Raw genomic sequence first — 26,057 nt, 5'->3', positions numbered from 1 at the left:
TTTATTCCAAAAAAAGACATAGTATAGTAAGGCTTATTTTCTTAAAAAACGACATAGTATAGTAAGGCTTTTTTATTCCAAAAAACGGCATAGTATAGTAAGGCTTATTTTCTTAAAAAACGACATAGTATAGTAAGGCTTTTTTATTCCAAAAACGGCATAGTATAGTAAGGCTTTTTTATTCCTAAAAACGGCATAGTATAGTAAGGCTTTTTTATTCTAAAAAACGACATAGTATAGTAAGGCTTTTTTATTCCAAAAAACGACATAGTATAGTAAGGCTTTTTTATTCCAAAAAACGGCATAGTATAGTAAGGCTTTTTTATTCCTAAAAACGGCATAGTATAGTAAGGCTTTTTTATTCCAAAAAACGACATAGTATAGTAAGGCTTTTTTATTCCAAAAAACGACATAGTATAGTAAGGCTTTTTTATTCCAAAAAACGGCATAGTATAGTAAGGCTTATTTTCTTAAAAAACGACATAGTATAGTAAGGCTTTTTTATTCCAAAAAACGGCATAGTATAGTAAGGCTTATTTTCTTAAAAAACGACATAGTATAGTAAGGCTTTTTTAGTCCAAAAAACGGCATAGTATAGTAAGGCTTATTTTCTTAAAAAACGACATAGTATAGTAAGGCTTTTTTAGTCAAAAAAACGGCATAGTATAGTAAGGCTTATTTTCTTAAAAAACGACATAGTATAGTAAGGCTTTTTTATTCCAAAAAACGGCATAGTATAGTAAGGCTTATTTTCTTAAAAAACGACATAGTATAGTAAGGCTTTTTTATTCCAAAAAACGGCATAGTATAGTAAGGCTTATTTTCTTAAAAAACGACATAGTATAGTAAGGCTTTTTTATTCCAAAAAACGGCATAGTATAGTAAGGCTTATTTTCTTAAAAAACGACATAGTATAGTAAGGCTTATTTTCTTAAAAAACGACATAGTATAGTAAGGCTTATTTTCTTAAAAAACGACATAGTATAGTAAGGCTTATTTTCTTAAAAAACGACATAGTATAGTAAGGCATTTTTATTCCAAAAAACGGCATAGTATAGTAAGGCTTATTTTCTTAAAAAACGACATAGTATAGTAAGGCATTTTTATTCCAAAAAACGGCATAGTATAGTAAGGCTTTTTTATTCAAAAAAACGGCATAGTATAGTAAGGCTTATTTCCTTAAAAAACGACATAGTATAGTAAGGCTTTTTTATTCCAAAAAACGGCATAGTATAGTAAGGCTTATTTTCTTAAAAAACGACATGGTATAGTAAGGCTTTTTTATTCCAAAAAACGGCATAGTATAGTAAGGCTTTTTTATTCCAAAAAACGGCATAGTATAGTAAGGCTTTTTTATTCCTAAAAACGGCATAGTATAGTAAGGCTTTTTTATTCCAAAAAACGACATAGTATAGTAAGGCTTTTTTATTCCAAAAAACGACATAGTATAGTAAGGCTTTTTTATTCCAAAAAACGGCATAGTATAGTAAGGCTTATTTTCTTAAAAAACGACATAGTATAGTAAGGCTTTTTTAGTCCAAAAAACGGCATAGTATAGTAAGGCTTATTTTCTTAAAAAACGACATAGTATAGTAAGGCTTTTTTAGTCAAAAAAACGGCATAGTATAGTAAGGCTTATTTTCTTAAAAAACGACATAGTATAGTAAGGCTTTTTTATTCCAAAAAACGGCATAGTATAGTAAGGCTTATTTTCTTAAAAAACGACATAGTATAGTAAGGCTTTTTTATTCCAAAAAACGGCATAGTATAGTAAGGCTTATTTTCTTAAAAAACGACATAGTATAGTAAGGCTTTTTTATTCCAAAAAACGGCATAGTATAGTAAGGCTTATTTTCTTAAAAAACGACATAGTATAGTAAGGCTTATTTTCTTAAAAAACGACATAGTATAGTAAGGCTTATTTTCTTAAAAAACGACATAGTATAGTAAGGCTTATTTTCTTAAAAAACGACATAGTATAGTAAGGCATTTTTATTCCAAAAAACGGCATAGTATAGTAAGGCTTATTTTCTTAAAAAACGACATAGTATAGTAAGGCATTTTTATTCCAAAAAACGGCATAGTATAGTAAGGCTTTTTTATTCAAAAAAACGGCATAGTATAGTAAGGCTTATTTCCTTAAAAAACGACATAGTATAGTAAGGCTTTTTTATTCCAAAAAACGGCATAGTATAGTAAGGCTTATTTTCTTAAAAAACGACATGGTATAGTAAGGCTTTTTTATTCCAAAAAACGGCATAGTATAGTAAGGCTTTTTTATTCCAAAAAACGGCATAGTATAGTAAGGCTTTTTTATTCCTAAAAACGGCATAGTATAGTAAGGCTTTTTTATTCCAAAAAACGACATAGTATAGTAAGGCTTTTTTATTCCAAAAAACGACATAGTATAGTAAGGCTTTTTTATTCCAAAAAACGGCATAGTATAGTAAGGCTTATTTTCTTAAAAAACGACATAGTATAGTAAGGCTTTTTTAGTCCAAAAAACGGCATAGTATAGTAAGGCTTATTTTCTTAAAAAACGACATAGTATAGTAAGGCTTTTTTAGTCAAAAAATTGGCATAGTATAGTAAGGCTTATTTTCTTAAAAAACGACATAGTATAGTAAGGCTTTTTTATTCCAAAAAACGGCATAGTATAGTAAGGCTTATTTTCTTAAAAAACGACATAGTATAGTAAGGCTTTTTTATTCCAAAAAACGGCATAGTATAGTAAGGCTTTTTTATTCCTAAAAACGGCATAGTATAGTAAGGCTTTTTTATTCTAAAAAACGACATAGTATAGTAAGGCTTTTTTATTCCAAAAAACGACATAGTATAGTAAGGCTTTTTTATTCCAAAAAACGGCATAGTATAGTAAGGCTTATTTTCTTAAAAAACGACATAGTATAGTAAGGCTTTTTTAGTCCAAAAAACGGCATAGTATAGTAAGGCTTATTTTCTTAAAAAACGACATAGTATAGTAAGGCTTTTTTAGTCAAAAAAACGGCATAGTATAGTAAGGCTTATTTTCTTAAAAAACGACATAGTATAGTAAGGCTTTTTTATTCCAAAAAACGGCATAGTATAGTAAGGCTTATTTTCTTAAAAAACGACATAGTATAGTAAGGCTTTTTTATTCCAAAAAACGGCATAGTATAGTAAGGCTTATTTTCTTAAAAAACGACATAGTATAGTAAGGCTTTTTTATTCCAAAAAACGGCATAGTATAGTAAGGCTTATTTTCTTAAAAAACGACATAGTATAGTAAGGCTTATTTTCTTAAAAAACGACATAGTATAGTAAGGCTTATTTTCTTAAAAAACGACATAGTATAGTAAGGCTTATTTTCTTAAAAAACGACATAGTATAGTAAGGCATTTTTATTCCAAAAAACGGCATAGTATAGTAAGGCTTTTTTATTCAAAAAAACGGCATAGTATAGTAAGGCTTATTTCCTTAAAAAACGACATAGTATAGTAAGGCTTTTTTATTCCAAAAAACGGCATAGTATAGTAAGGCTTATTTTCTTAAAAAACGACATGGTATAGTAAGGCTTTTTTATTCCAAAAAACGGCATAGTATAGTAAGGCTTTTTTATTCCAAAAAACGGCATAGTATAGTAAGGCTTTTTTATTCCTAAAAACGGCATAGTATAGTAAGGCTTTTTTATTCCAAAAAACGACATAGTATAGTAAGGCTTTTTTATTCCAAAAAACGACATAGTATAGTAAGGCTTTTTTATTCCAAAAAACGGCATAGTATAGTAAGGCTTATTTTCTTAAAAAACGACATAGTATAGTAAGGCTTTTTTAGTCCAAAAAACGGCATAGTATAGTAAGGCTTATTTTCTTAAAAAACGACATAGTATAGTAAGGCTTTTTTAGTCAAAAAAACGGCATAGTATAGTAAGGCTTATTTTCTTAAAAAACGACATAGTATAGTAAGGCTTTTTTATTCCAAAAAACGGCATAGTATAGTAAGGCTTATTTTCTTAAAAAACGACATAGTATAGTAAGGCTTTTTTATTCAAAAAAACGGCATAGTATAGTAAGGCTTTTTTATTCCTAAAAACGGCATAGTATAGTAAGGCTTTTTTATTCTAAAAAACGACATAGTATAGTAAGGCTTTTTTATTCCAAAAAACGACATAGTATAGTAAGGCTTTTTTATTCCAAAAAACGGCATAGTATAGTAAGGCTTATTTTCTTAAAAAACGACATAGTATAGTAAGGCTTTTTTATTCCAAAAAACGGCATAGTATAGTAAGGCTTATTTTCTTAAAAAACGACATAGTATAGTAAGGCTTTTTTAGTCCAAAAAACGGCATAGTATAGTAAGGCTTATTTTCTTAAAAAACGACATAGTATAGTAAGGCTTTTTTATTCCAAAAAACGGCATATTATAGTAAGGCTTATTTTCTTAAAAAACGACATGGTATAGTAAGGCTTTTTTTATTCCTAAAAACGGCATAGTATAGTAAGGCTTATTTATTCCAAAAAAAGACATAGTATAGTAAGGCTTATTTTCTTAAAAAACGACATAGTATAGTAAGGCTTTTTTATTCCAAAAAACGGCATAGTATAGTAAGGCTTATTTTCTTAAAAAACGACATAGTATAGTAAGGCTTTTTTATTCCAAAAACGGCATAGTATAGTAAGGCTTTTTTATTCCTAAAAACGGCATAGTATAGTAAGGCTTTTTTATTCTAAAAAACGACATAGTATAGTAAGGCTTTTTTATTCCAAAAAACGACATAGTATAGTAAGGCTTTTTTATTCCAAAAAACGGCATAGTATAGTAAGGCTTTTTTATTCCTAAAAACGGCATAGTATAGTAAGGCTTTTTTATTCCAAAAAACGACATAGTATAGTAAGGCTTTTTTATTCCAAAAAACGACATAGTATAGTAAGGCTTTTTTATTCCAAAAAACGGCATAGTATAGTAAGGCTTATTTTCTTAAAAAACGACATAGTATAGTAAGGCTTTTTTATTCCAAAAAACGGCATAGTATAGTAAGGCTTATTTTCTTAAAAAACGACATAGTATAGTAAGGCTTTTTTAGTCCAAAAAACGGCATAGTATAGTAAGGCTTATTTTCTTAAAAAACGACATAGTATAGTAAGGCTTTTTTAGTCAAAAAAACGGCATAGTATAGTAAGGCTTATTTTCTTAAAAAACGACATAGTATAGTAAGGCTTTTTTATTCCAAAAAACGGCATATTATAGTAAGGCTTATTTTCTTAAAAAACGACATAGTATAGTAAGGCTTTTTTATTCCAAAAAACGGCATAGTATAGTAAGGCTTATTTTCTTAAAAAACGACATAGTATAGTAAGGCTTTTTTATTCCAAAAAACGGCATAGTATAGTAAGGCTTATTTTCTTAAAAAACGACATAGTATAGTAAGGCTTATTTTCTTAAAAAACGACATAGTATAGTAAGGCTTATTTTCTTAAAAAACGACATAGTATAGTAAGGCTTATTTTCTTAAAAAACGACATAGTATAGTAAGGCATTTTTATTCCAAAAAACGGCATAGTATAGTAAGGCTTATTTTCTTAAAAAACGACATAGTATAGTAAGGCATTTTTATTCCAAAAAACGGCATAGTATAGTAAGGCTTTTTTATTCAAAAAAACGGCATAGTATAGTAAGGCTTATTTCCTTAAAAAACGACATAGTATAGTAAGGCTTTTTTATTCCAAAAAACGGCATAGTATAGTAAGGCTTATTTTCTTAAAAAACGACATGGTATAGTAAGGCTTTTTTATTCCAAAAAACGGCATAGTATAGTAAGGCTTTTTTATTCCAAAAAACGGCATAGTATAGTAAGGCTTTTTTATTCCTAAAAACGGCATAGTATAGTAAGGCTTTTTTATTCCAAAAAACGGCATAGTATAGTAAGGCTTATTTTCTTAAAAAACGACATAGTATAGTAAGGCTTTTTTAGTCCAAAAAACGGCATAGTATAGTAAGGCTTATTTTCTTAAAAAACGACATAGTATAGTAAGGCTTTTTTAGTCAAAAAAACGGCATAGTATAGTAAGGCTTATTTTCTTAAAAAACGACATAGTATAGTAAGGCTTTTTTATTCCAAAAAACGGCATAGTATAGTAAGGCTTATTTTCTTAAAAAACGACATAGTATAGTAAGGCTTTTTTATTCCAAAAAACGGCATAGTATAGTAAGGCTTATTTTCTTAAAAAACGACATAGTATAGTAAGGCTTTTTTATTCCAAAAAACGGCATAGTATAGTAAGGCTTATTTTCTTAAAAAACGACATAGTATAGTAAGGCTTATTTTCTTAAAAAACGACATAGTATAGTAAGGCTTATTTTCTTAAAAAACGACATAGTATAGTAAGGCTTATTTTCTTAAAAAACGACATAGTATAGTAAGGCATTTTTATTCCAAAAAACGGCATAGTATAGTAAGGCTTATTTTCTTAAAAAACGACATAGTATAGTAAGGCATTTTTATTCCAAAAAACGGCATAGTATAGTAAGGCTTTTTTATTCCAAAAAACGGCATAGTATAGTAAGGCTTTTTTATTCCTAAAAACGGCATAGTATAGTAAGGCTTTTTTATTCCAAAAAACGACATAGTATAGTAAGGCTTTTTTATTCCAAAAAACGACATAGTATAGTAAGGCTTTTTTATTCCAAAAAACGGCATAGTATAGTAAGGCTTATTTTCTTAAAAAACGACATAGTATAGTAAGGCTTTTTTAGTCCAAAAAACGGCATAGTATAGTAAGGCTTATTTTCTTAAAAAACGACATAGTATAGTAAGGCTTTTTTAGTCAAAAAAACGGCATAGTATAGTAAGGCTTATTTTCTTAAAAAACGACATAGTATAGTAAGGCTTTTTTATTCCAAAAAACGGCATAGTATAGTAAGGCTTATTTTCTTAAAAAACGACATAGTATAGTAAGGCTTTTTTATTCCAAAAAACGGCATAGTATAGTAAGGCTTATTTTCTTAAAAAACGACATAGTATAGTAAGGCTTATTTTCTTAAAAAACGACATAGTATAGTAAGGCTTTTTTAGTCCAAAAAACGGCATAGTATAGTAAGGCTTTTTTATTCCTAAAAACGGCATAGTATAGTAAGGCTTATTTTCTTAAAAAACGACATAGTATAGTAAGGCTTTTTTATTCCAAAAAACGGCATAGTATAGTAAGTCTTATTTTCTTAAAAAACGACATAGTATAGTAAGGCTTTTTTATTCCAAAAAACGGCATAGTATAGTAAGGCTTATTTTCTTAAAAAACGACATAGTATAGTAAGGCTTTTTTATTCCAAAAAACGGCATAGTATAGTAAGGCTTATTTTCTTAAAAAACGACATAGTATAGTAAGGCTTTTTTATTCTAAAAAACGACATAGTATAGTAAGGCTTTTTTATTCTAAAAAACGACATAGTATAGTAAGGCTTTTTTATTCCAAAAAACGACATAGTATGGTAAGGCTTTTTTATTCCAAAAACGACATAGTATAGTAAGGCTTTTTTATTCCAAAAAACGGCATAGTATAGTAAGGCTTATTTTCTTAAAAAACGACATAGTATAGTAAAGCTTTTTTATTCCAAAAAACGGCATAGTATAGTAAGGCTTTTTTATTCCTAAAAACGGCATAGTATAGTAAGGCTTATTTTCTTAAAAAACGACATAGTATAGTAAGGCATTTTTATTCCAAAAAACGGCATAGTATAGTAAGGCTTATTTTCTTAAAAAACGACATAGTATAGTAAGGCATTTTTATTCCAAAAAACGGCATAGTATAGTAAGGCTTATTTCCTTAAAAAACGACATAGTATAGTAAGGCTTATTTTCTTAAAAAACGACATAGTATAGTAAGGCATTTTTATTCCAAAAAACGGCATAGTATAGTAAGGCTTATTTTCTTAAAAAACGACATAGTATAGTAAGCTTTTTTATTCCAAAAAACGGCATAGTATAGTAAGGCTTATTTTCTTAAAAAACGACATAGTATAGTAAGGCATTTTTATTCCAAAAAACGGCATAGTATAGTAAGGCTTTTTTATTCCAAAAAACGACATAGTATAGTAAGGCTTTTTTATTCCAAAAAACGACATAGTATAGTAAGGCTTTTTTATTCCAAAAAACGACATAGTATAGTAAGGCTTTTTTAGTCAAAAAAACGGCATAGTATAGTAAGGCTTTTTATTCCAAAAAACGGCATAGTATAGTAAGGCTTATTTTCTTAAAAAACGACATAGTATAGTAAGGCTTTTTTAGTCCAAAAAACGGCATAGTATAGTAAGGCTTTTTTATTCCAAAAAACGGCATAGTATAGTAAGGCTTCTTTTCTTAAAAAACGACATAGTATAGTAAGGCTTTTTTATTCCTAAAAACGGCATAGTATAGTAAGGCTTTTTTATTCCAAAAAACGGCATAGTATAGTAAGGCTTTTTTATTCCAAAAAACGACATAGTATAGTAAGGCTTTTTTATTCCAAAAAACGGCATAGTATAGTAAGGCTTATTTTCTTACAAAACGACATAGTATAGTAAGGCTTTTTTAGTCTAAAAAACGGCATAGTATAGTAAGGCTTATTTTCTTAAAAAACGACATAGTATAGTAAGGCTTTTTTAGTCAAAAAAACGGCATAGTATAGTAAGGCTTATTTTCTTAAAAAACGACATAGTATAGTAAGGCTTTTTTATTCCAAAAAACGGCATAGTATAGTAAGGCGTATTTTCTTAAAAAACGACATAGTATAGTAAGGCTTTTTTATTCCAAAAAACGGCATAGTATAGTAAGGCTTTTTTATTCCTAAAAACGGCATAGTATAGTAAGGCTTTTTTATTCCAAAAAACGGCATAGTATAGTAAGGCTTATTTTCTTAAAAAACGACATAGTATAGTAAGGCTTTTTTAGTCCAAAAAACGGCATAGTATAGTAAGGCTTATTTTCTTAAAAAACGACATAGTATAGTAAGGCTTTTTTATTCCAAAAAACGCCATATTATAGTAAGGCTTCTTTTCTTAAAAAACGACATAGTATAGTAAGGCTTTTTTAGTCCAAAAAACGGCATAGTATAGTAAGGCTTATTTTCTTAAAAAACGACATAGTATAGTAAGGCTTTTTTATTCCAAAAAACGGCATAGTATAGTAAGGCTTTTTTATTCCTAAAAACGGCATAGTATAGTAAGGCTTATTTTCTTAAAAAACGACATAGTATAGTAAGGCTTTTTTATTCCAAAAAACGGCATAGTATAGTAAGGCTTTTTTATTCCAAAAAACGGCATAGTATAGTAAGGCTTATTTTCTTAAAAAACGACATAGTATAGTAAGGCTTTTTTATTCCAAAAAACGGCATATTATAGTAAGGCTTCTTTTCTTAAAAAACGACATAGTATAGTAAGGCTTTTTTATTCCTAAAAACGGCATAGTATAGTAAGGCTTTTTTATTCCAAAAAACGGCATAGTATAGTAAGGCTTTTTTATTCCTAAAAACGGCATAGTATAGTAAGGCTTTTTTATTCCAAAAAACGACATAGTATAGTAAGGCTTTTTTATTCCAAAAAACGGCATAGTATAGTAAGGCTTATTTTCTTACAAAACGACATAGTATAGTAAGGCTTTTTTAGTCTAAAAAACGGCATAGTATAGTAAGGCTTATTTTCTTAAAAAACGACATAGTATAGTAAGGCTTTTTTAGTCAAAAAAACGGCATAGTATAGTAAGGCTTATTTTCTTAAAAAACGACATAGTATAGTAAGGCTTTTTTATTCCAAAAAACGGCATAGTATAGTAAGGCGTATTTTCTTAAAAAACGACATAGTATAGTAAGGCTTTTTTATTCCAAAAAACGGCATAGTATAGTAAGGCTTTTTTATTCCTAAAAACGGCATAGTATAGTAAGGCTTTTTTATTCTAAAAAACGGCATAGTATAGTAAGGCTTATTTTCTTAAAAAACGACATAGTATAGTAAGGCTTTTTTATTCCAAAAAACGGCATAGTATAGTAAGGCTTTTTTATTCCTAAAAACGGCATAGTATAGTAAGGCTTTTTTATTCCAAAAAACGACATAGTATAGTAAGGCTTTTTTATTAAAAAAAACGACATAGTATAGTAAGGCTTTTTTATTCCAAAAAACGACATAGTATAGTAAGGCTTTTTTATTCCAAAAAACGGCATAGTATAGTAAGGCTTATTTTCTTAAAAAACGACATAGTATAGTAAGGCTTTTTTATTCCAAAAAACGGCATAGTATAGTAAGGCTTATTTTCTTAAAAAACGACATAGTATAGTAAGGCTTTTTTATTCCAAAAAACGGCATAGTATAGTAAGGCTTATTTTCTTAAAAAACGACATAGTATAGTAAGGCTTTTTTATTCCAAAAAACGGCATAGTATAGTAAGGCTTATTTTCTTAAAAAACGACATAGTATAGTAAGGCTTTTTTATTCTAAAAAACGACATAGTATAGTAAGGCTTTTTTATTCCAAAAAACGACATAGTATAGTAAGGCTTTTTTATTCCAAAAAACGACATAGTATAGTAAGGCTTTTTTATTCCAAAAAACGGCATAGTAAAGTAAGGCTTATTTTCTTAAAAAACGACATAGTATAGTAAGGCTTTTTTATTCCAAAAAACGGCATAGTATAGTAAGGCTTATTTTCTTAAAAAACGACATAGTATAGTAAGGCTTTTTTAGTCCAAAAAACGGCATAGTATAGTAAGGCTTTTTTATTCCAAAAAACGGCATAGTATAGTAAGTCTTATTTTCTTAAAAAACGACATAGTATAGTAAGGCTTTTTTATTCCAAAAAACGGCATAGTATAGTAAGGCTTATTTTCTTAAAAAACGACATAGTATAGTAAGGCTTTTTTATTCCAAAAAACGGCATAGTATAGTAAGGCTTATTTTCTTAAAAAACGACATAGTATAGTAAGGCTTTTTTATTCCAAAAAACGGCATAGTATAGTAAGGCTTTTTTATTCCTAAAAACGGCATAGTATAGTAAGGCTTTTTTATTCTAAAAAACGACATAGTATAGTAAGGCTTTTTTATTCCAAAAAACGACATAGTATAGTAAGGCTTTTTTATTCCAAAAAACGGCATAGTATAGTAAGGCTTATTTTCTTAAAAAACGACATAGTATAGTAAGGCTTTTTTATTCCAAAAAACGGCATAGTATAGTAAGGCTTATTTTCTTAAAAAACGACATAGTATAGTAAGGCTTTTTTATTCCAAAAAACGACATAGTATAGTAAGGCTTTTTTATTCCAAAAAACGGCATAGTATAGTAAGGCTTTTTTATTCCAAAAAACGGCATAGTATAGTAAGGCTTATTTTCTTAAAAAACGACATAGTATAGTAAGGCTTTTTTATTCCAAAAAACGGCATAGTATAGTAAGGCTTATTTTCTTAAAAAACGACATAGTATAGTAAGGCTTTTTTAGTCCAAAAAACGGCATAGTATAGTAAGGCTTATTTTCTTAAAAAACGACATAGTATAGTAAGGCTTTTTTATTCCAAAAAACGACATAGTATAGTAAGGCTTTTTTATTCCAAAAAACGGCATAGTATAGTAAGGCTTATTTTCTTAAAAAACGACATAGTATAGTAAGGCTTTTTTATTCCAAAAAACGACATAGTATAGTAAGGCTTTTTTACTCCAAAAAACGGCATAGTATAGTAAGGCTTTTTTCTCAAAAAAACGACATAGTATAGTAAGGCTTTTTTCCCTTAAAAACGACAGTATAGTAAGGCTTTTTTCCTCAAAAAACGACATAGTATAGTAAGTCTTTTTTTTCTTAAAAAACGACATGGTATAGTAAGGCTTTTTTATTCCAAAAAACGGCATAGTATAGTAAGGCTTTTTTGTAAAAAATGACAATGTACAACAAGGCTTTTTTGTAAAAAATGACAATGTACAACAAGGCTTTATTCATAAAAAAACGACATCAGTGAACTTCGTCCTGGTTTCCAATCCTCGCTTACCTTTCAAAGTTTTTGTTGTGTCAGGTACTCCATCGACCGGCGCACCGACATGGACCGAGTCTTTGACGTCCACGCCGTCAACGGCTCCGTCTTCCTCCTTCGGCAACTGGACCGCGAAGAGAGCGCCTGGCACAACATCTCCGTGGTGGCCTCCGAGTTCAGTGAGTGGTGTTCCGTCGGTTTGGAAGGTCGTTGGCTCGCTTCACCGCTAGCTAAGTAACACCGCTCTTACTTTTTTCCCCAGACAACCATCAACAATCGAGCCGCGTTCCCGTCTACGTTCGAGTCCTGGATGTCAACGACAACGCTCCGACCTTCGCCACCAACTACGAGACGTTTGTGTGCGAGAACGCCAAAGCCAATCAGGTGAGTACCAACTTCAGTCCTCGAGGGTCCTTATCCAGTCTGTTTTCCAAGTCTTCCTCCAATAACACATCCGAACCAAGTCATCAGCTTGCTGATGACTTGATACGGAGGTGTTGTCGGAGGGAGAAGTGGAAAACAGACTGGATAGGGTCCCTCACTGAGTTACCTCAGACCAGGGGTCTCCAACTCCGGTCCTCGAGGGCGCCTATCCAGTCTGTTTTCCATGTCTCCCTCTACTAACACACCCGAATCAAGTATACAGCTTGCTGATTACTTGATTCGGGTGTGACGGTGGAGGGAGACATGGAAAACAGACTGACTTAGGGGTCTTTGAGGACTGGAGTTGGAGACCCCTGGTCTGAGGTAACTCGGCAACTGAAATGACAATTTGCCAGTAACACTTAGGTATTTTTTTTAACAATTTCCCTGCAGCGAAAGGCCTTTTATGCCCTCCGCAGATGAAGTCTGCATGTGCAATTAGCTCAGTGGTTAGAGTAACCAGTTGCCATTTGGGAGACCCGGGTTCAAGTCCCAGGCACCCAAAATAAAATAATTTACACTTACTTTTTGCTTAGCTTTTTTATTTACAGGAATAGCAATTAAAGAGTTTGCACTATGTCTGGCGCTTGCAGAGGATCCAGACAATAAGTGCAATGGACCTGGACGAGCCCGCTGGTGGTCACCGCTTCTCCTTCAGCCTGGCGCAGGAGTCGACCAGCAAGGCCAACTTCTCCGTCCGCGACAACAAAGGTAGTTGCCGCCGCCGTCACACTTCGGTGCCGCTCTGCTTCTGACGCTGTCCGACTTCTCCGCAGACAACACGGCGTGGATCTTGACCCGCAGGAACGGCTACAGCGCTGTCCAGAAGAGCGTGCATCAGGTGCCGGTGGTGATCTCGGACGGCGGCCTCCCAGCGCGCAGCGCCACCAGTACGCTGACGGTGCGGGTGTGCACGTGTGACCGCGAGGGCAACATGAAGCTGTGCAACGCCGAGGCGCTGACGGCCACGGCCGGGCTCAGCACCGGGGCGCTGGTGGCCATTTTGCTTTGCGTCATGATCTTGCTCTGTGAGTACAAGACAAAAAAGTGTCAATTTTGGTTGTCGATAGACAAAATCACAGTCAATAAAATATGTACATACCAGTTCTTGCTTCACATCTTTGCCCTTTTCACACGATAATCCTCAATAAGACAGCAGATAGCATGGAAACCTGAAACATGGCAGACAAATAAAGATAATGTAAGTTTTGGGTTGTCGATAAGAGACAATCGCAGTCAATAAAATATTTACGTACGAGTTCTTGGGCCATAGTTTCTGCAAAACACCTTCGTCCTTTTCACGCCATAACCCTAACAAAAGATAGCAGTTAGCACGGAAACCTAAAACAGGGCGGATAGATAAGTCACTAAAATATATACGTACCAGTTCTTGGGCCATAGTTTCTGCAAAACACCTTCGTCCTTTTCACACGATAACCCTAACAAAAGATAGCAGTTAGCACGGAAACCTAAAACATGGCGTACAGATAAGTCACTAAAAAATATACATACCAGTTCTTGGCCCATAGTTTCTGCTTCACGCGATAACCCTCAAAAAGACAGCAGTTAGCGTGGAAACCTGAAACATGGCAGACAAATAAAGAAAACGTAAGTCTTGGGTCGTCGATAAGAGACAAAATCCCATTCAATAAAATATTTACATACCAGTTCTTGGGCCATGGCTTCTGCTTCACACTTTGGCCCCTTTCACACAATAACCCTCAAAAACGCAGCAGGGAAACCTAAAACATGGCGAACAGATTTTAAAAAAGTGTAAGTTTTGGTTGTCGATAGACAAAACCAGTCACTAAAATATATACGTACTTGTTCTTGGGCCATAGTTCTGCTTGACACTTTCGCCCCTTTCACACGATAACCCTAAAAAACACAGCAGTTAGCGTGGAAACCTGAAACATGGCAGACAAATAAAGAAAACATAAGCCTTGGGTTGTCGATAAGAGACACACTCGCAGTCAAAATATTTACGTACCAGTTCTTGGGCCACAGCTTCTGCTTGACACTTTCGCCCCTTTCACACGATAACCCTCAAAAAGACAGCAGTTAGCAGGGAAACCTAAAACATGGCGAACAGATTTTAAAAAAGTGTACGTTTTGGTCGTCGATAGACAAAACCAGTCATTAAAATATATACGTACCTGTTCTTGGGCCATATTTCTGCTTCAAATCTTTGCCCTTTTCACACGACAACCCTAAAAAAAGACAGCAGTTAGCATGGAAACCTGAAACATGGCGGACAAAGAAAAAGTAAGTCTATGGTCGTCAATAAGAGACAAAACCAGTCAATAAAATATGTACGTACCAGTTCTTGGGCCATAGTTTCACACCTTCGCCGTTTTCACACAATAACCCTAAAAAAGATTTGATTAGATTAACTTTTATTCATCCTGCATTCAGGGAATTTAGTTTGTAGCAGTAGCAAGCACAGACACAGCAAAAGACAAATTAGACCTAGTTAAAACTGGAACCATACACAGGAGGCCCACACAAGGTTGGGACCTTCTGCAGACTGAGGCTGATCATCAGAACTGGTAGCTTTCCTGGCCTGAATAGTTCCCAAAAAATGTCCAAGACTAGAATGAAGAAACTAAGCTATTAGAACGATGACTGCCTCGAGTCGTTAAGGTCGTGAATACATAAAAAAGGTATAAAGTATTAAGAAATATTGTTTAAAAAAGTAGCAGTTAGCATGGAAACCTAAAACATGGCGTACAGATTAAATCAAGTCTACGTTTTGGTTATCGATAAGAGACAACATCATAGTCAATAAAATATATACGTACCAGTTCTTGAGCCATAGTTTCTGCTAAACACTGTCGTCCTTTTCACACGATAAACCTAAAAAAAAGATAGCAGTTAGCACGGAAACCTGAATCAAGGCGGATAGAGAAGTCACTAAAATATATACGTACCAGTTCTTGGTCCAGTTTCAGCTTCGCCCTTTTCACTCGATAACCCTCAAAAAGACAGCAGTTAGCATGGAAACCTAGCTTAACAAGACAATAGAACGTTGATCGTCATCGGTAAGGCTATGCTTGGGTCAAGACTAAAGTTAAACTGTCCTGCCAAATGCATTCCTAACAGTCAAGGTCAAGTAAGGCATAAAGTCCACGCTCCACGTTAGTGTTGAAGAAGCAAGTCCTGGGGTTTCTGGGTCTGAGGGAGGGAGGAGTTGGCGTTCTGGTTATGCTTTCGTTTTGTCAGCAAACAAACCATTTAAAAGTCCAACGCTGGGCTCTTGAAACCATTTTCAGGACGTGGATTTCGTCTAAGGCAGAAAGTCCAAGTATCGGTCTGGTTGGTAACTTGTTGACCGAGTCGTGTCGTCCCTCCGCAGTGATCGTGGTCCTGTTCGCCGCCCTGAGGCGTCAACGCAAGAAGGAGCCCCTGATCATCTCCAAGGAGGACGTCCGGGACAACGTGGTCAGCTACAACGACGAGGGCGGCGGCGAGGAGGACACGCAGGCCTTCGACATGGGCGCCCTGCGCAACCCCGAGGCGGTGGAGGAGGGCAAGCAGCGGCGGGACATCGCGCCCGAGGCCTGCTACCCGCCGGTGCGCCGGCCCCCCGCCGCCAGGCCGACGCGGGACCGCAACGGCGACGTGCGGGACTTCATCGAGCAGAAGATCCAGGACAACGACGCCGACCCGGCGGCGCCGCCTTACGACTCGCTGGCCACCTATGCCTACGAGGGCGGCGGCTCGGTGGCCGAGTCGCTCAGCTCGCTGGAGTCGGCCACCACCGAGGGCGAGCAGGACTACAACTACCTGAGCGAGTGGGGCCCCCGCTTCAAGAAACTGGCCGACATGTACGGGGCCGACGACAGCGACTCCTAACGGCGGCGGGGCTTGGCGGGGCTGGGCGGGGGTGTCCAAACCACAGTCAGTGAAAGGTCTGGGTCGCTAACGAGTCGTCTCCGGCTGCTTCCGGGTGGATTCCGGTCTGCTTGTCAACTGCAAAAAAAGCCTGAAAAAATAATAACCACCATGTTAACGCTGCCAACGCGTCTGTGAGTCATTCTTAGAAACCCGATTCTTGCTAGTTCCTGAGCCAAATTCTAAGCATCACCATCGCTGCAAATTTGGGGGAATTGGGCTAAATCCAACCCTAAAATCAAAAACTTGACAATTAATCCCCAACTACATAAACAATAATTTATTGGCTGCCACCGACATCCAATCGGAGGTCTTTCCGGAAGTAAATGCTCACAGTTCAGTGCTGTCCAATTCAGTTCGAATGCTAGCATCAATTTAAGTAAATAAACAATAAGGTCTCAGCTAAAGTGGCTAGCTAGTTCAAATTTCAACTTTGGTTTACTCACAAACCGGTCGGTCCCCACCAGGAAAGAGTTTGGACACTCCTGCGTATGTCCAGCTGAGTTTTCTTCATTTTCCTGGAGCCGCCGCCTCCCGCCCGCGACGGACATGGAGCGGCGGCGGCCAACTGTTTTTCCGTGTTTCCGCGACAAACTCCCGCTGCGTATATCGTGATCGATCTGCTTGTGTACGTGACATGATACAAATACACTGTACAGCCACCTACTTCTTCACCTGGCGGCGTTCCGGAGCGGTACCGTCGCCTTTCGGGAGTCCCGCCCACCGAGCCAGGGGGGGAGACGCTTGGTTTCTCACGTGGTGGGAGGCGGTCTCCGGAACGGGGGAGGCGTGCGTGTCGTCTCTGGAACGGCTCAAAGGTGCTTGTAATGTTGCTAGCGTAGTGTCACTTCAACCCGATCTTTGGAGGTAGAGCTTTCTGAACTTTTGGGGGGGCGGGGCAACCAGCCTCTTCAATCGGTTGCTTCGATTCCATTTTGGCGGATTCCCCTGACCTGAAATTATCGAGACTGGACGCAGGTCGGGTGGTGACCGCCCGACGGGGTGGTCCGGCCGGCCGGGTCTGCGGCGCCGAGGGCGGGGCTTCCATTTCCAGAAAGCTTTCTTCCAAGGGAGGCAAAGGAGGTTTTAGTCCCGACCAAGTCAAGCGGACTCTTGAGTATTAGCTAGTGGCAAAAGAGATTTTGTGTGGCGTCTTGGGAACGTGGTCCTTTTGCTTTTCTTAGGTAAGGCAAACGCCGCCATCCAGTAGACGTGTGCTTGTCCGTGTGTAGACGCCGTCCGGCCGCGGGCCGCCAACGCGTGGGGACGGCTCGCCGTAGCCCACGTGCGTCCCTCCGGCAATTCTGCTTTGTACAACGTGAGATTTTGTACTGGATATTTATATGACACAATTAAATATCTTCAAAAGCCATTTTTCGGACTTCATTCCACTTTGAATCCGTTCCTCCGTTTCGTTGGTGCTTTCTGTCCAAGAATCCAAGACCTAAACTGAGGACAAGTTAGGATTGGAAAACAAAGCATTTGTCCAAAAATCCAAGACCTGAACTGGGGACAAATTTGAATTGGAAAACAAAGCATTGGTCGAAAAATCCAAGACCTAAACTGAGGATAAATTCGGATTGGAAAAGAAAGCATTTGACCAAAAATCCAAATCCTAAACTGAGGATAAATTAAGATGCGAAAACGAAGCTTTCTTCAAAAATCCAAGACCTAAATTGAGGACAAATTAGGATTGGAAAACAAGGATTTTTGTCCAAAAATCCAAGACCTAAACTAGGGACAAATTAAGATTGGAAACCAAAGCATTGGTCCAAAAAATCCAAATATCCAAGACCTAAATTGAGGACAAATTAGGATTGGAAACAAAGTATTCGTCCAAAAATCCGAGACCTAAATTGAGGACAAATTAGGATTGGAAAACAAAATTGGATTGGAAAACAAAGCATTCGTCCAAAAATCCAAGATCTAAATTGAGGACAAATTAGGATTGGAAACAAAGTATTCGTCCAAAAATCCTAGACCTAAATTGAGGACAAATTAGGATTGGAAAACAAGGATTTTTGTCCAAAAATCCAAGACCTAAATTCAGGACAAATAAGGATTGGAAAACAAAGCATTCATCCAAAAATCCATGACCTACACTGGGGACAAATTAGGATTGGAAACCAAAGCATTGGTCCAAAAAGTCCAAAAATTCAAGACCTAAACTAAGGACAAATTAGGATTGCAAAACAAACCATTCGCCCAAAAATCCAAGACCTGAATTGAGGACAAATTAGGATTTGAAAACAAAGCATTCAAACAAAAATCCAAGACCCAAATTGAGGAAAAATTAGGATTGGAAAACAAAGCATTCGCCCAAAAAGTTCAAAAATCCAAGACCTAAACTGAGGACAAATTAGGATTGGAAAACAAAGAATTCATCCAAAAATCCAAGACCTAAACTGAGAACAAATTAGGATTGGAAAACAAAGGATTCATCCAAAAAGTCCAAAAATCCAAGACCTAAACTGAGGACAAATTAGGATTGGAAAACAAAGCATTCGTCCAAAAAGTCCAAAAATCCAAGACCTAAACTGAGGACAAATTAGGATTGGAAAACAAAGCTTTCATCCAAAAATACAAGACCTAAACTGGGGACAAATCATGATTGAAAAAAACAAAGTATCAACATGGAAATCGTACGCCACGTCGCTGGAGACAATGGCGAACAAAGACCGCCATCTTGACAGCCAATTGGATTAGGGAGGCGGGAATTAGGAAAAGCAAAAGAAAAACAATCTAATTTGGCTCGTTGAGGGGGGACTGAGCGGCAGATGGCGCGACCACGGCGGCGGCGGCCAACTTGAATTAAAATCCACTTGATTTGCATATCATTCCATTTAGCTTTATTTACTTTCGTCATTTTAAAAAAGGGGAGTGGCCGAGGCACTTTTCTGGGCGTGTCCTCACCGTGGCGAGCCAGGCCGTGTGGCCTCCTGCCGTCCCGGCGCTCTGCCGTCCTGGCGTTCGCGCTCGCGTCTCATCTCCTTCAGTTCCTGCCGGTACTTGCGCTCGATGAAGCGCTTCTGATGGGCCATCTGCGGGAAGTTATCTGCCGGGGAAGAGAAGCGAGATTGGTTGGGGTGACCGAACGCGGAAGGGAGGGGGCGGGCCTTCTCCTTCCGACGGCGAACGGCTGTTTGGCGGCGCTTTCACTTCGGTCCAGTGAGCCAAAAGATTGGAGGCGTTGTTCTTTGGTTATTAACCACGCCGTGAAATCTGACGAGCTTGTTTGATGTCAGACGCGATTCATTAACGGGGCGAGAGGACTTCATTAGACGCCGGCGCCGCTCGGGATTTACGACGACGCCCAGCCGGGGTCCGGAGTGTTGCGCGTTTGCTAAAAAGATGCGGGTTTTGCCGGATAGGACGTTTTAAAAATTTAATACTGCACTGTCAAGTCAGTTAGTCACCATGTTGGACAGTCGCAAGTCAGTCAAAAATTTATTTTTAATTAACGGTCATTATTTTTATTATCTAGTCCAAGGGTGTCAGACTCGGGTTGGTTCGCGGGCCGCGTTAACGTCAACTCGATTTCATGTGGGCCGGACCATTTTAGATATATTTAGATTTTTAAAAAAATAAATGGATTAAAAGAACTGGATTAAAATCCCTGAATATTCAGTTTTTTATAGATTTAAAACAATGTTTATTTTAGCTTTTTAAAAAATATATTTTTAGGTTTTACAAAATGATTTTTGAACTAAAAACACAGAAAAAATTGATTAAAAAATTACAATTATTGATTTAAAAGGGGGGAAATCAGGAAATGTAATCTACATCTTAACTCTTCATTTTAATTTGATCCTAAAACAGTAAGTCGGCACTCATGATTTACTTTCCCGGGCCACACAAAATGATGCGGCGGGCCAGATTTGGCCCCCGGGCCGCCACTTTGACACTGTGCTCTAAACGGTTTAAATGGTTGAAGTTGAAGTCAGTGAAAAATATATGATTCTTTTTTTTCCAATTGTAAAGAGTCATTTTTGTTGGTCAATTTGTTTAAAATTTGCACATTTGAAATCCGAAACCTTCCAAAAATGATTTTGCTCGCGCAATTTTAATAGTTACAGATCCCGCTCATTGATTTTTTGAACACTCCTACAAAAGCTCAAGGTTTAATTAGCGCTTCAAAAAAGGGGAGGGACTTTAACGACTGATCACGTGTCGGCAGGTCCGGACTATTTGACGACTCATCGTAAGTGTAAGCAATTCTACTCGACTATGCGGCAAAGTACCCCGTTTTTTTTCTTCTTCTCGGAGTGGTGGACTTTGATGACAAGATGAAAACGCAGAAGAAGAAGAAGAAGCGGCAGTGTGAAGAGGACCAAAAAAAGAATTGCGAGCCCCGAGGAACCTCCGGGCGCCCTTCAAACGGCAACGTACAAAGCGCGCGACCGACGCCCTCCCAGGCCGCAGACGAGGCGAGCCAGCTGGAAAGCTCGCCAATCATCAAAAGCCGCTTCTGTTTGTGTAACAATCGATGGCGCCCACCTCATATCTTGCCATAGGATTCCAGTCTCCATTCCATTAAACCCGATGCTACGCTTGAAAACGTTTATTCGTCAAAATGGAGGAAAAAGTACATTTCTGAAAGCTGCTTTTATCTTTGAATAGTTTTAAATTTTTAGTGCAGTTTGTCGCCCAAATCCGAGATTCGAAATATAACTGAAATATATTGTAATCAATAGGAGTTGAATTCTGTCAACTAGTGGGCACAGGTGGAATTGCAGTTGAAAAGTTCCTAGTGCAAACTTGCCCAAATACAGGATTTTAATATAAATTAAATATATCGTACATAATATGGCTAAAGTCCTCCAACTACTGGGCAAGGGTGGAAGTGCAGTTGAATAGTTTTCAGTTTTAGTGGAGTTTTAGTCCAAATTTGCCGAAATGCAGGTTTTTAAATATAAATTAAATATATCGTACTCAATGTGGCTAAAGTCTGCCAACTAGTGGGCACGGGTGAAAGTGCAGTTGAATAGTTTTAAGTGCAGTTTTAGTCCAAACTTGCCTAAATGCGGGATTCTAAATGCTAGAAATGAAATACATCATACTTACAGGATTTTAAATATGAATTAAATATATCGTACTCAATATGGCTAAATTCTAGAAATGAAAACATGTCGTACTTAAGGATGAATTCTGCCAACTAGTGGGCACGGATGAAAGTACAGTTTAATAGTTTTTAGCGCAGTTTTAGTCCAAATTTGCCCATATACAGGATTCTAATTATAAATTAAATATATCGTAATTAATATGGCTGAATTCTGCCAACTAGTGGGCACAGGTGGAAGTGCAGTCGCCTATTGTTTATTTCCACGTATTTTGAATGCGCACGAGAATCCTGCAATAGATTAAAAACACCTTCCGAAACCCAGAAAGGACAAATATCGGTTTGTGTTTTAAAAAGTTACGGAATTTCTGGTACTCACATTTGTCGAGGGCGTCCATGGCGGCTCCCATTTCCGCTTGCTGGATGCTACGGGAAGAAAAAAATAAAATAAGACAGAAGCGGATGGAGTAAAGGTCTTTAGCATATTCGCCGTCTTAACCAAGGTGTTTACGGCGAACAATGGCAGCGGGGCTTAAGAGAGGAAATACCCGCATCCCCGCGCCGAGACAAAGTTATCTGCAGATTAGCCGGCGTGGGGGATTTGCCGAGACCGTTTGATGGATTTAGTCTAATCGGAAAGCCAAACTCTGACTCGAATCCCATCTTTGGGGAAAACATGACCCCTAGGCCCCCCGCCATAAATCCACAAGTCGTGGGTGGGATTAATAGACGACTCGTTTCCAAAATTCCATCTTTTTTTATTGTTATCTTATTTCGGCGAATGTTGTCGTTTTGATCAAAGTCTCCGGTACTACTTTTATACAATGGTTGTTTTTTTGTTTGTTTGTTTTAGCATTTTAGCTCAATTTTTTTAAACCCTGCGAGGAGATCGACAGTCAAATTGACTTGTTTTAAATGTTTAATTTTGGCCATTAAATATTTCAACATTGTTTCCCGTGGAATTTATACTTTCTATTTTTGGGTTTATACAAAAAGGTCCAAGTTTTTATAGATTTTTTCAAATTAAAATTGTTGTAATTTTTGTTATGAACTTATTTTGTAGTATATTTATGAGTTCAGTTATTTTTCTCATTTGAATATTTATTCTTAAAAATCAAATTGACCCACTTTTTGGTTAAAAAAAATGCGTACAATTTCTACTTTCTAATGTTATGCTTACTCATAAAGGTCAAATTGACACATTTTATTTCAAATTAAAATGTTTGTAATTTTGATGAACCTATTTTGCAGGAAATTTAGGAGTGGAGATATTTGTCTCATTTGAATATTTATTCTTAGAAGTCAAATTGACAAAAAGTTGAAAATAAAAAGTAATTTTCGGCGAATTTTCTCCACTCGGCTTCAGAAGTGGTTTTGACAATTGCGTTTGTGACCTAGCCATCTGGTCGCCGCCATTTATTTCTCCGTACGGCACTTTACGTCAAATCAATAAAGGATCGATTGATTTTCATTGTGCGTAATGCGTCTCCCGATAGAAAGGCCCGACCACAGCTTAATTACGCTAATAAACGGCGTGGACGAAGCGCCGCCGTGACTCGGCCGGCGGCCCATTATCGAGGCGGCGGGGAGTCGCTCTTTGACAGAATGTCAATTCCTAACCCTTTGGTGCCTCGTCGACTGCGGTTCCAGAGCCAAACATGGCTCTTTCAAGGAGTCTCTCACTCCTACAAGTGCAATGCGTTTGTTTCAACTATAATGACTAACTATAATATCATTTGTTGAATGTGTCCGACCCATTTGCCCTGGATTGAACTAAAAAAAAATATTGAGAGAACTTCTATTTTTATTTTTATGGTGGATCTGCAAAAAAACGTGAACACTGAAAATGACTTCTGGGGTCAAGGTTTGTTCCTTAAGACGAAACGACGCAATAAATGAGAGTACCGTATTTTCTCGACTACAAGGCGCACCGCATTATAAGGCGCACCGCATTATTAGGCGCACCCTCAATGAATGACAAATTTTATTTTTTTCCATATATAAAGCACACTGGATTATAAGGCGCCCTGTCTATTTTGGAGAAAATTCAAGACTTTTAAGTGCGCCTTATAGTCGTGAAAATACGGTAAATTATAATTCTTCGAGTTTTTCAACGTCCCTCAGAACAAAAAAAGTCTACAAAATGTCAAATATAATTTTGTTGAATGCGTCCTCATTTGCACTGAATTGAACAAAAAAAAAAATTGACAGAATTATTATTTTTATGGTGGATCTGCAAAAAAAAGTAAAATTTCTGAGGTCAGGATTTGCTCCTTGAGTCGAAACGGCGCAATAAATGAGAGTAAATTTCAATTCTCCGAGTTTTTCAATGTCCAACAACGTGAACAAAAAAAGTCTACACAAAACATGAAATAGAATTTTGTCGAATTTGTCCTACCCATTTGCACTGGATTTAACTAAAAAAAAAACATTGAGAGAACTTTTATTTTTTAGTTTTAGGGTGGATCTGCAAAAAATTGGGAAAGTGAAATTTATGAGGTCAGGGTTTGTTCCTTAAGCCGAAACGACGCAATAAATGAAAGTAGATTTCAATCTAATTTTGTCAAATTAGTTTGAGCCATTTTGCGCCGAGTTCCAGCTCACCTGGGGCCTTTGCCGCAGCCGATACGTTCGCCCTTGAAGTAGACGGCGACGGTGTAGGTGCGGGCGTGCGAAGGCCCCACCGTTTGGAGCGTCCTGAAAAAACAAACAACAACAACAACAAAGTGAGGCCAAACAATGAGGAAAAGAAATGAACAAGAAAGCAGGGCCAAGGCCGACCGATGCGCAAAGAGCGCCGTCGTCGGGGGACACAAAAGAAACAAGGAAGGAAAAGAAAAATGATTATTTACAAGCGCTACAAATTTACTGGAATCCGTCACAAAGCGTTGTTTGTTTGAGTTTTGTTGAACTTGTTGAAGGTTTGATTTCACAGGAACGGTGCATCATCATCGTGTGGAATGGAATCGTAGAAGGAATAAATATCATTACAAATAGCTGAAAATGAAGGATTTCATTTTCTTTAAACAAAACATGGACAGTGTGTTTAGTTTGTTTTTGTTATATTTACTTGAAATCAAATTTTGGACAAAAAACTAAAAATTACAACTATTTTCATGCATATTTTTCTTTTTTTTAATTTGTAGTGAGTAAATAAATGTGTTGGTTTTTTAAAAATGAAATAAAGCCTTCACCTGTATTTTATTTTGTTTAAACAAAACATGGACATTGATTTAGTTTGTTTTTGTTATATTTACTTGAAATGAAATTTCTGACAAAAAAAATTAAAAATCACAACTAATTTCATCCATATTTTTCTTTTTTTAATTTGTAGTGAGTGCCTCTTTAAAATAAAACTAAACTAAAGAAACCAATTACTTTTAATGAAATACATTAACAGTCAATAGAATCATTTTTATGATAAAAAAGACAATTTTAGGCCAATAAACTCTTTTAAGACCATCAATAATCTGTCAAATTGACGGACCCAAAAAATAAATCCTCTTGACTAGTTGCCATGGCAACAAATACAATTGAAATCTCTCCAGCTCAAGTACGGCGCGGCCTTTTCATTAAAGCGTCCCGTCACCCCCCCAAAAAAACAGTTGCAGCGAGTGCGAGGATAAAAAAACGACCCCAAAAAAACATGATGTACCTTGTTGAAAAGCGGAAAAAAGCGAATTTGTGACGGTCTTTTTCTTCTGCGGGGAGCGACGTGCGAAACAAAAGTCTCTCCATGTTGGAAATGTTAACATTTGCATAAACACGCCTGCCTGAATTATTCACCCGCACAATTGACTTATTTCCAGAGCGCGCGCGTTCCATTTTTAATGCAACGTGGTCACCTCGTCAATTATTCACCTCCCGTTTTGGCGCGCCGCAAACAAGAGGGCGCCGAAGCCGAATCCAGTTTAAACGCGCTGGTTTCAATTCCCAATGTTCTCAACGCTCGATTTATTGTTATTAAAAGCTGGAAAAACTATTTTTTTAAAGGCCGACTTCATTGTAGCTCTTATTTTTTTTCATACGAGTGAATGGATCGGGTTCACGGCACCCCCGCGCGCCCTTTGACGTCAAGGGTCAAGGCAGGAGCGTTATTTGACAAAAAAGACTTGGTTTGTTGCCGTAGCGACAGACAAAGACGCTTCACAGTGGAGGCCTTTACAAGAAAATAACTGGACCTTATTTAATGAAATGTGCATTTTGGGGGCGGAGTTTATGGAAAAGATTTTGTTTTGGTTGTATCTCAAAGACCATGTTTAAGTTTTTATCCTAAAAATCTTGTATCAAGTTCCCACTCCCAAATAATATTTACTGTTAACTGTTTTGCTGGCATTTCGACCGGGACAAAGACGCGGCGTCAATTGGCCCGGCGTCCCAGCCTTAGGGGATGGGACGCTCGGCATCTAGTGTGTGGTGTCTTACTTGTAGAGCGGAATATCGGGCTCCTTGCCCTCGGTCCTGAGCGTCAGGCAGCACTGCTGCAGCTGGGATTTGGGGTCGTTCCAATCCTGGTTGAGGATGAACTCCTGCCACACAAATTGCACCATGTTACCACATTGTCCTCACGCAAGCCCCTCCCATTGCCACACAAAATGCACCAGGTCACCACACCGTCCTCCCTTAAGCCCCGGCTCCCTCCATACAATTTCGACACAAATTGCACCGCGTCACCACACCGTCCTCCCTTAAGCCTCTCCTCCCTCCATACCATTTTGACATAA

General features: G+C 36.7%; 2 protein-coding genes across 7 annotated transcripts in view; one reads left to right on the top strand and one right to left on the bottom strand.

Annotated features, from left to right (window-relative positions):
• Window positions 1-17,646, top strand: part of cdh6 (cadherin 6) — a 106,681-nt gene extending 89,035 nt beyond the window's left edge. Inside the window, exons 12-16 of the mRNA XM_077623736.1 lie at window positions 12,000-12,136; window positions 12,220-12,341; window positions 12,974-13,091; window positions 13,157-13,408; window positions 15,736-17,646. Coding sequence (XP_077479862.1) covers window positions 12,000-12,136; window positions 12,220-12,341; window positions 12,974-13,091; window positions 13,157-13,408; window positions 15,736-16,235 — 1,129 coding nt within the window. The 3' untranslated portion in view covers window positions 16,236-17,646. The remainder of the gene's footprint in view (window positions 1-11,999; window positions 12,137-12,219; window positions 12,342-12,973; window positions 13,092-13,156; window positions 13,409-15,735) is intronic.
• Window positions 12,906-26,057, bottom strand: part of drosha (drosha ribonuclease III) — a 76,777-nt gene continuing 63,625 nt past the window's right edge. Inside the window, exons 29-44 of one of the 6 annotated variants that reach the window (XM_077623735.1) lie at window positions 25,759-25,862; window positions 23,938-24,030; window positions 21,713-21,759; window positions 16,942-19,329; window positions 15,311-16,365; window positions 15,182-15,236; window positions 14,701-14,749; window positions 14,537-14,590; window positions 14,371-14,454; window positions 14,205-14,258; window positions 14,046-14,122; window positions 13,893-13,959; window positions 13,765-13,819; window positions 13,637-13,691; window positions 13,483-13,552; window positions 12,906-13,406 (exon numbers count right to left, since the gene is read on the bottom strand). In XM_077623735.1, coding sequence (XP_077479861.1) covers window positions 19,184-19,329; window positions 21,713-21,759; window positions 23,938-24,030; window positions 25,759-25,862 — 390 coding nt within the window. In that variant the 3' untranslated portion in view covers window positions 12,906-13,406; window positions 13,483-13,552; window positions 13,637-13,691; ... (8 more) ...; window positions 15,311-16,365; window positions 16,942-19,183. Of the gene's footprint in view, window positions 13,407-13,482; window positions 13,553-13,636; window positions 13,692-13,764; window positions 13,820-13,892; window positions 13,960-14,045; window positions 14,123-14,204; window positions 14,288-14,370; window positions 14,455-14,536; window positions 14,591-14,700; window positions 14,750-15,181; window positions 15,237-15,310; window positions 16,366-16,941; window positions 19,330-21,712; window positions 21,760-23,937; window positions 24,031-25,758; window positions 25,863-26,057 lie in introns of those variants that run through there. The other 5 variants (XM_077623730.1, XM_077623729.1, XM_077623731.1 and 2 more) reach the window with 5 other exon arrangements.

The sequence above is a fragment of the Stigmatopora argus genome, chromosome 17 (genome assembly GCF_051989625.1).
Source record: "Stigmatopora argus isolate UIUO_Sarg chromosome 17, RoL_Sarg_1.0, whole genome shotgun sequence".
In the NCBI taxonomy this organism is placed as follows: domain Eukaryota; kingdom Metazoa; phylum Chordata; class Actinopteri; order Syngnathiformes; family Syngnathidae; genus Stigmatopora; species Stigmatopora argus.
This window is presented reverse-complemented; position numbering and strand designations above follow the sequence as displayed.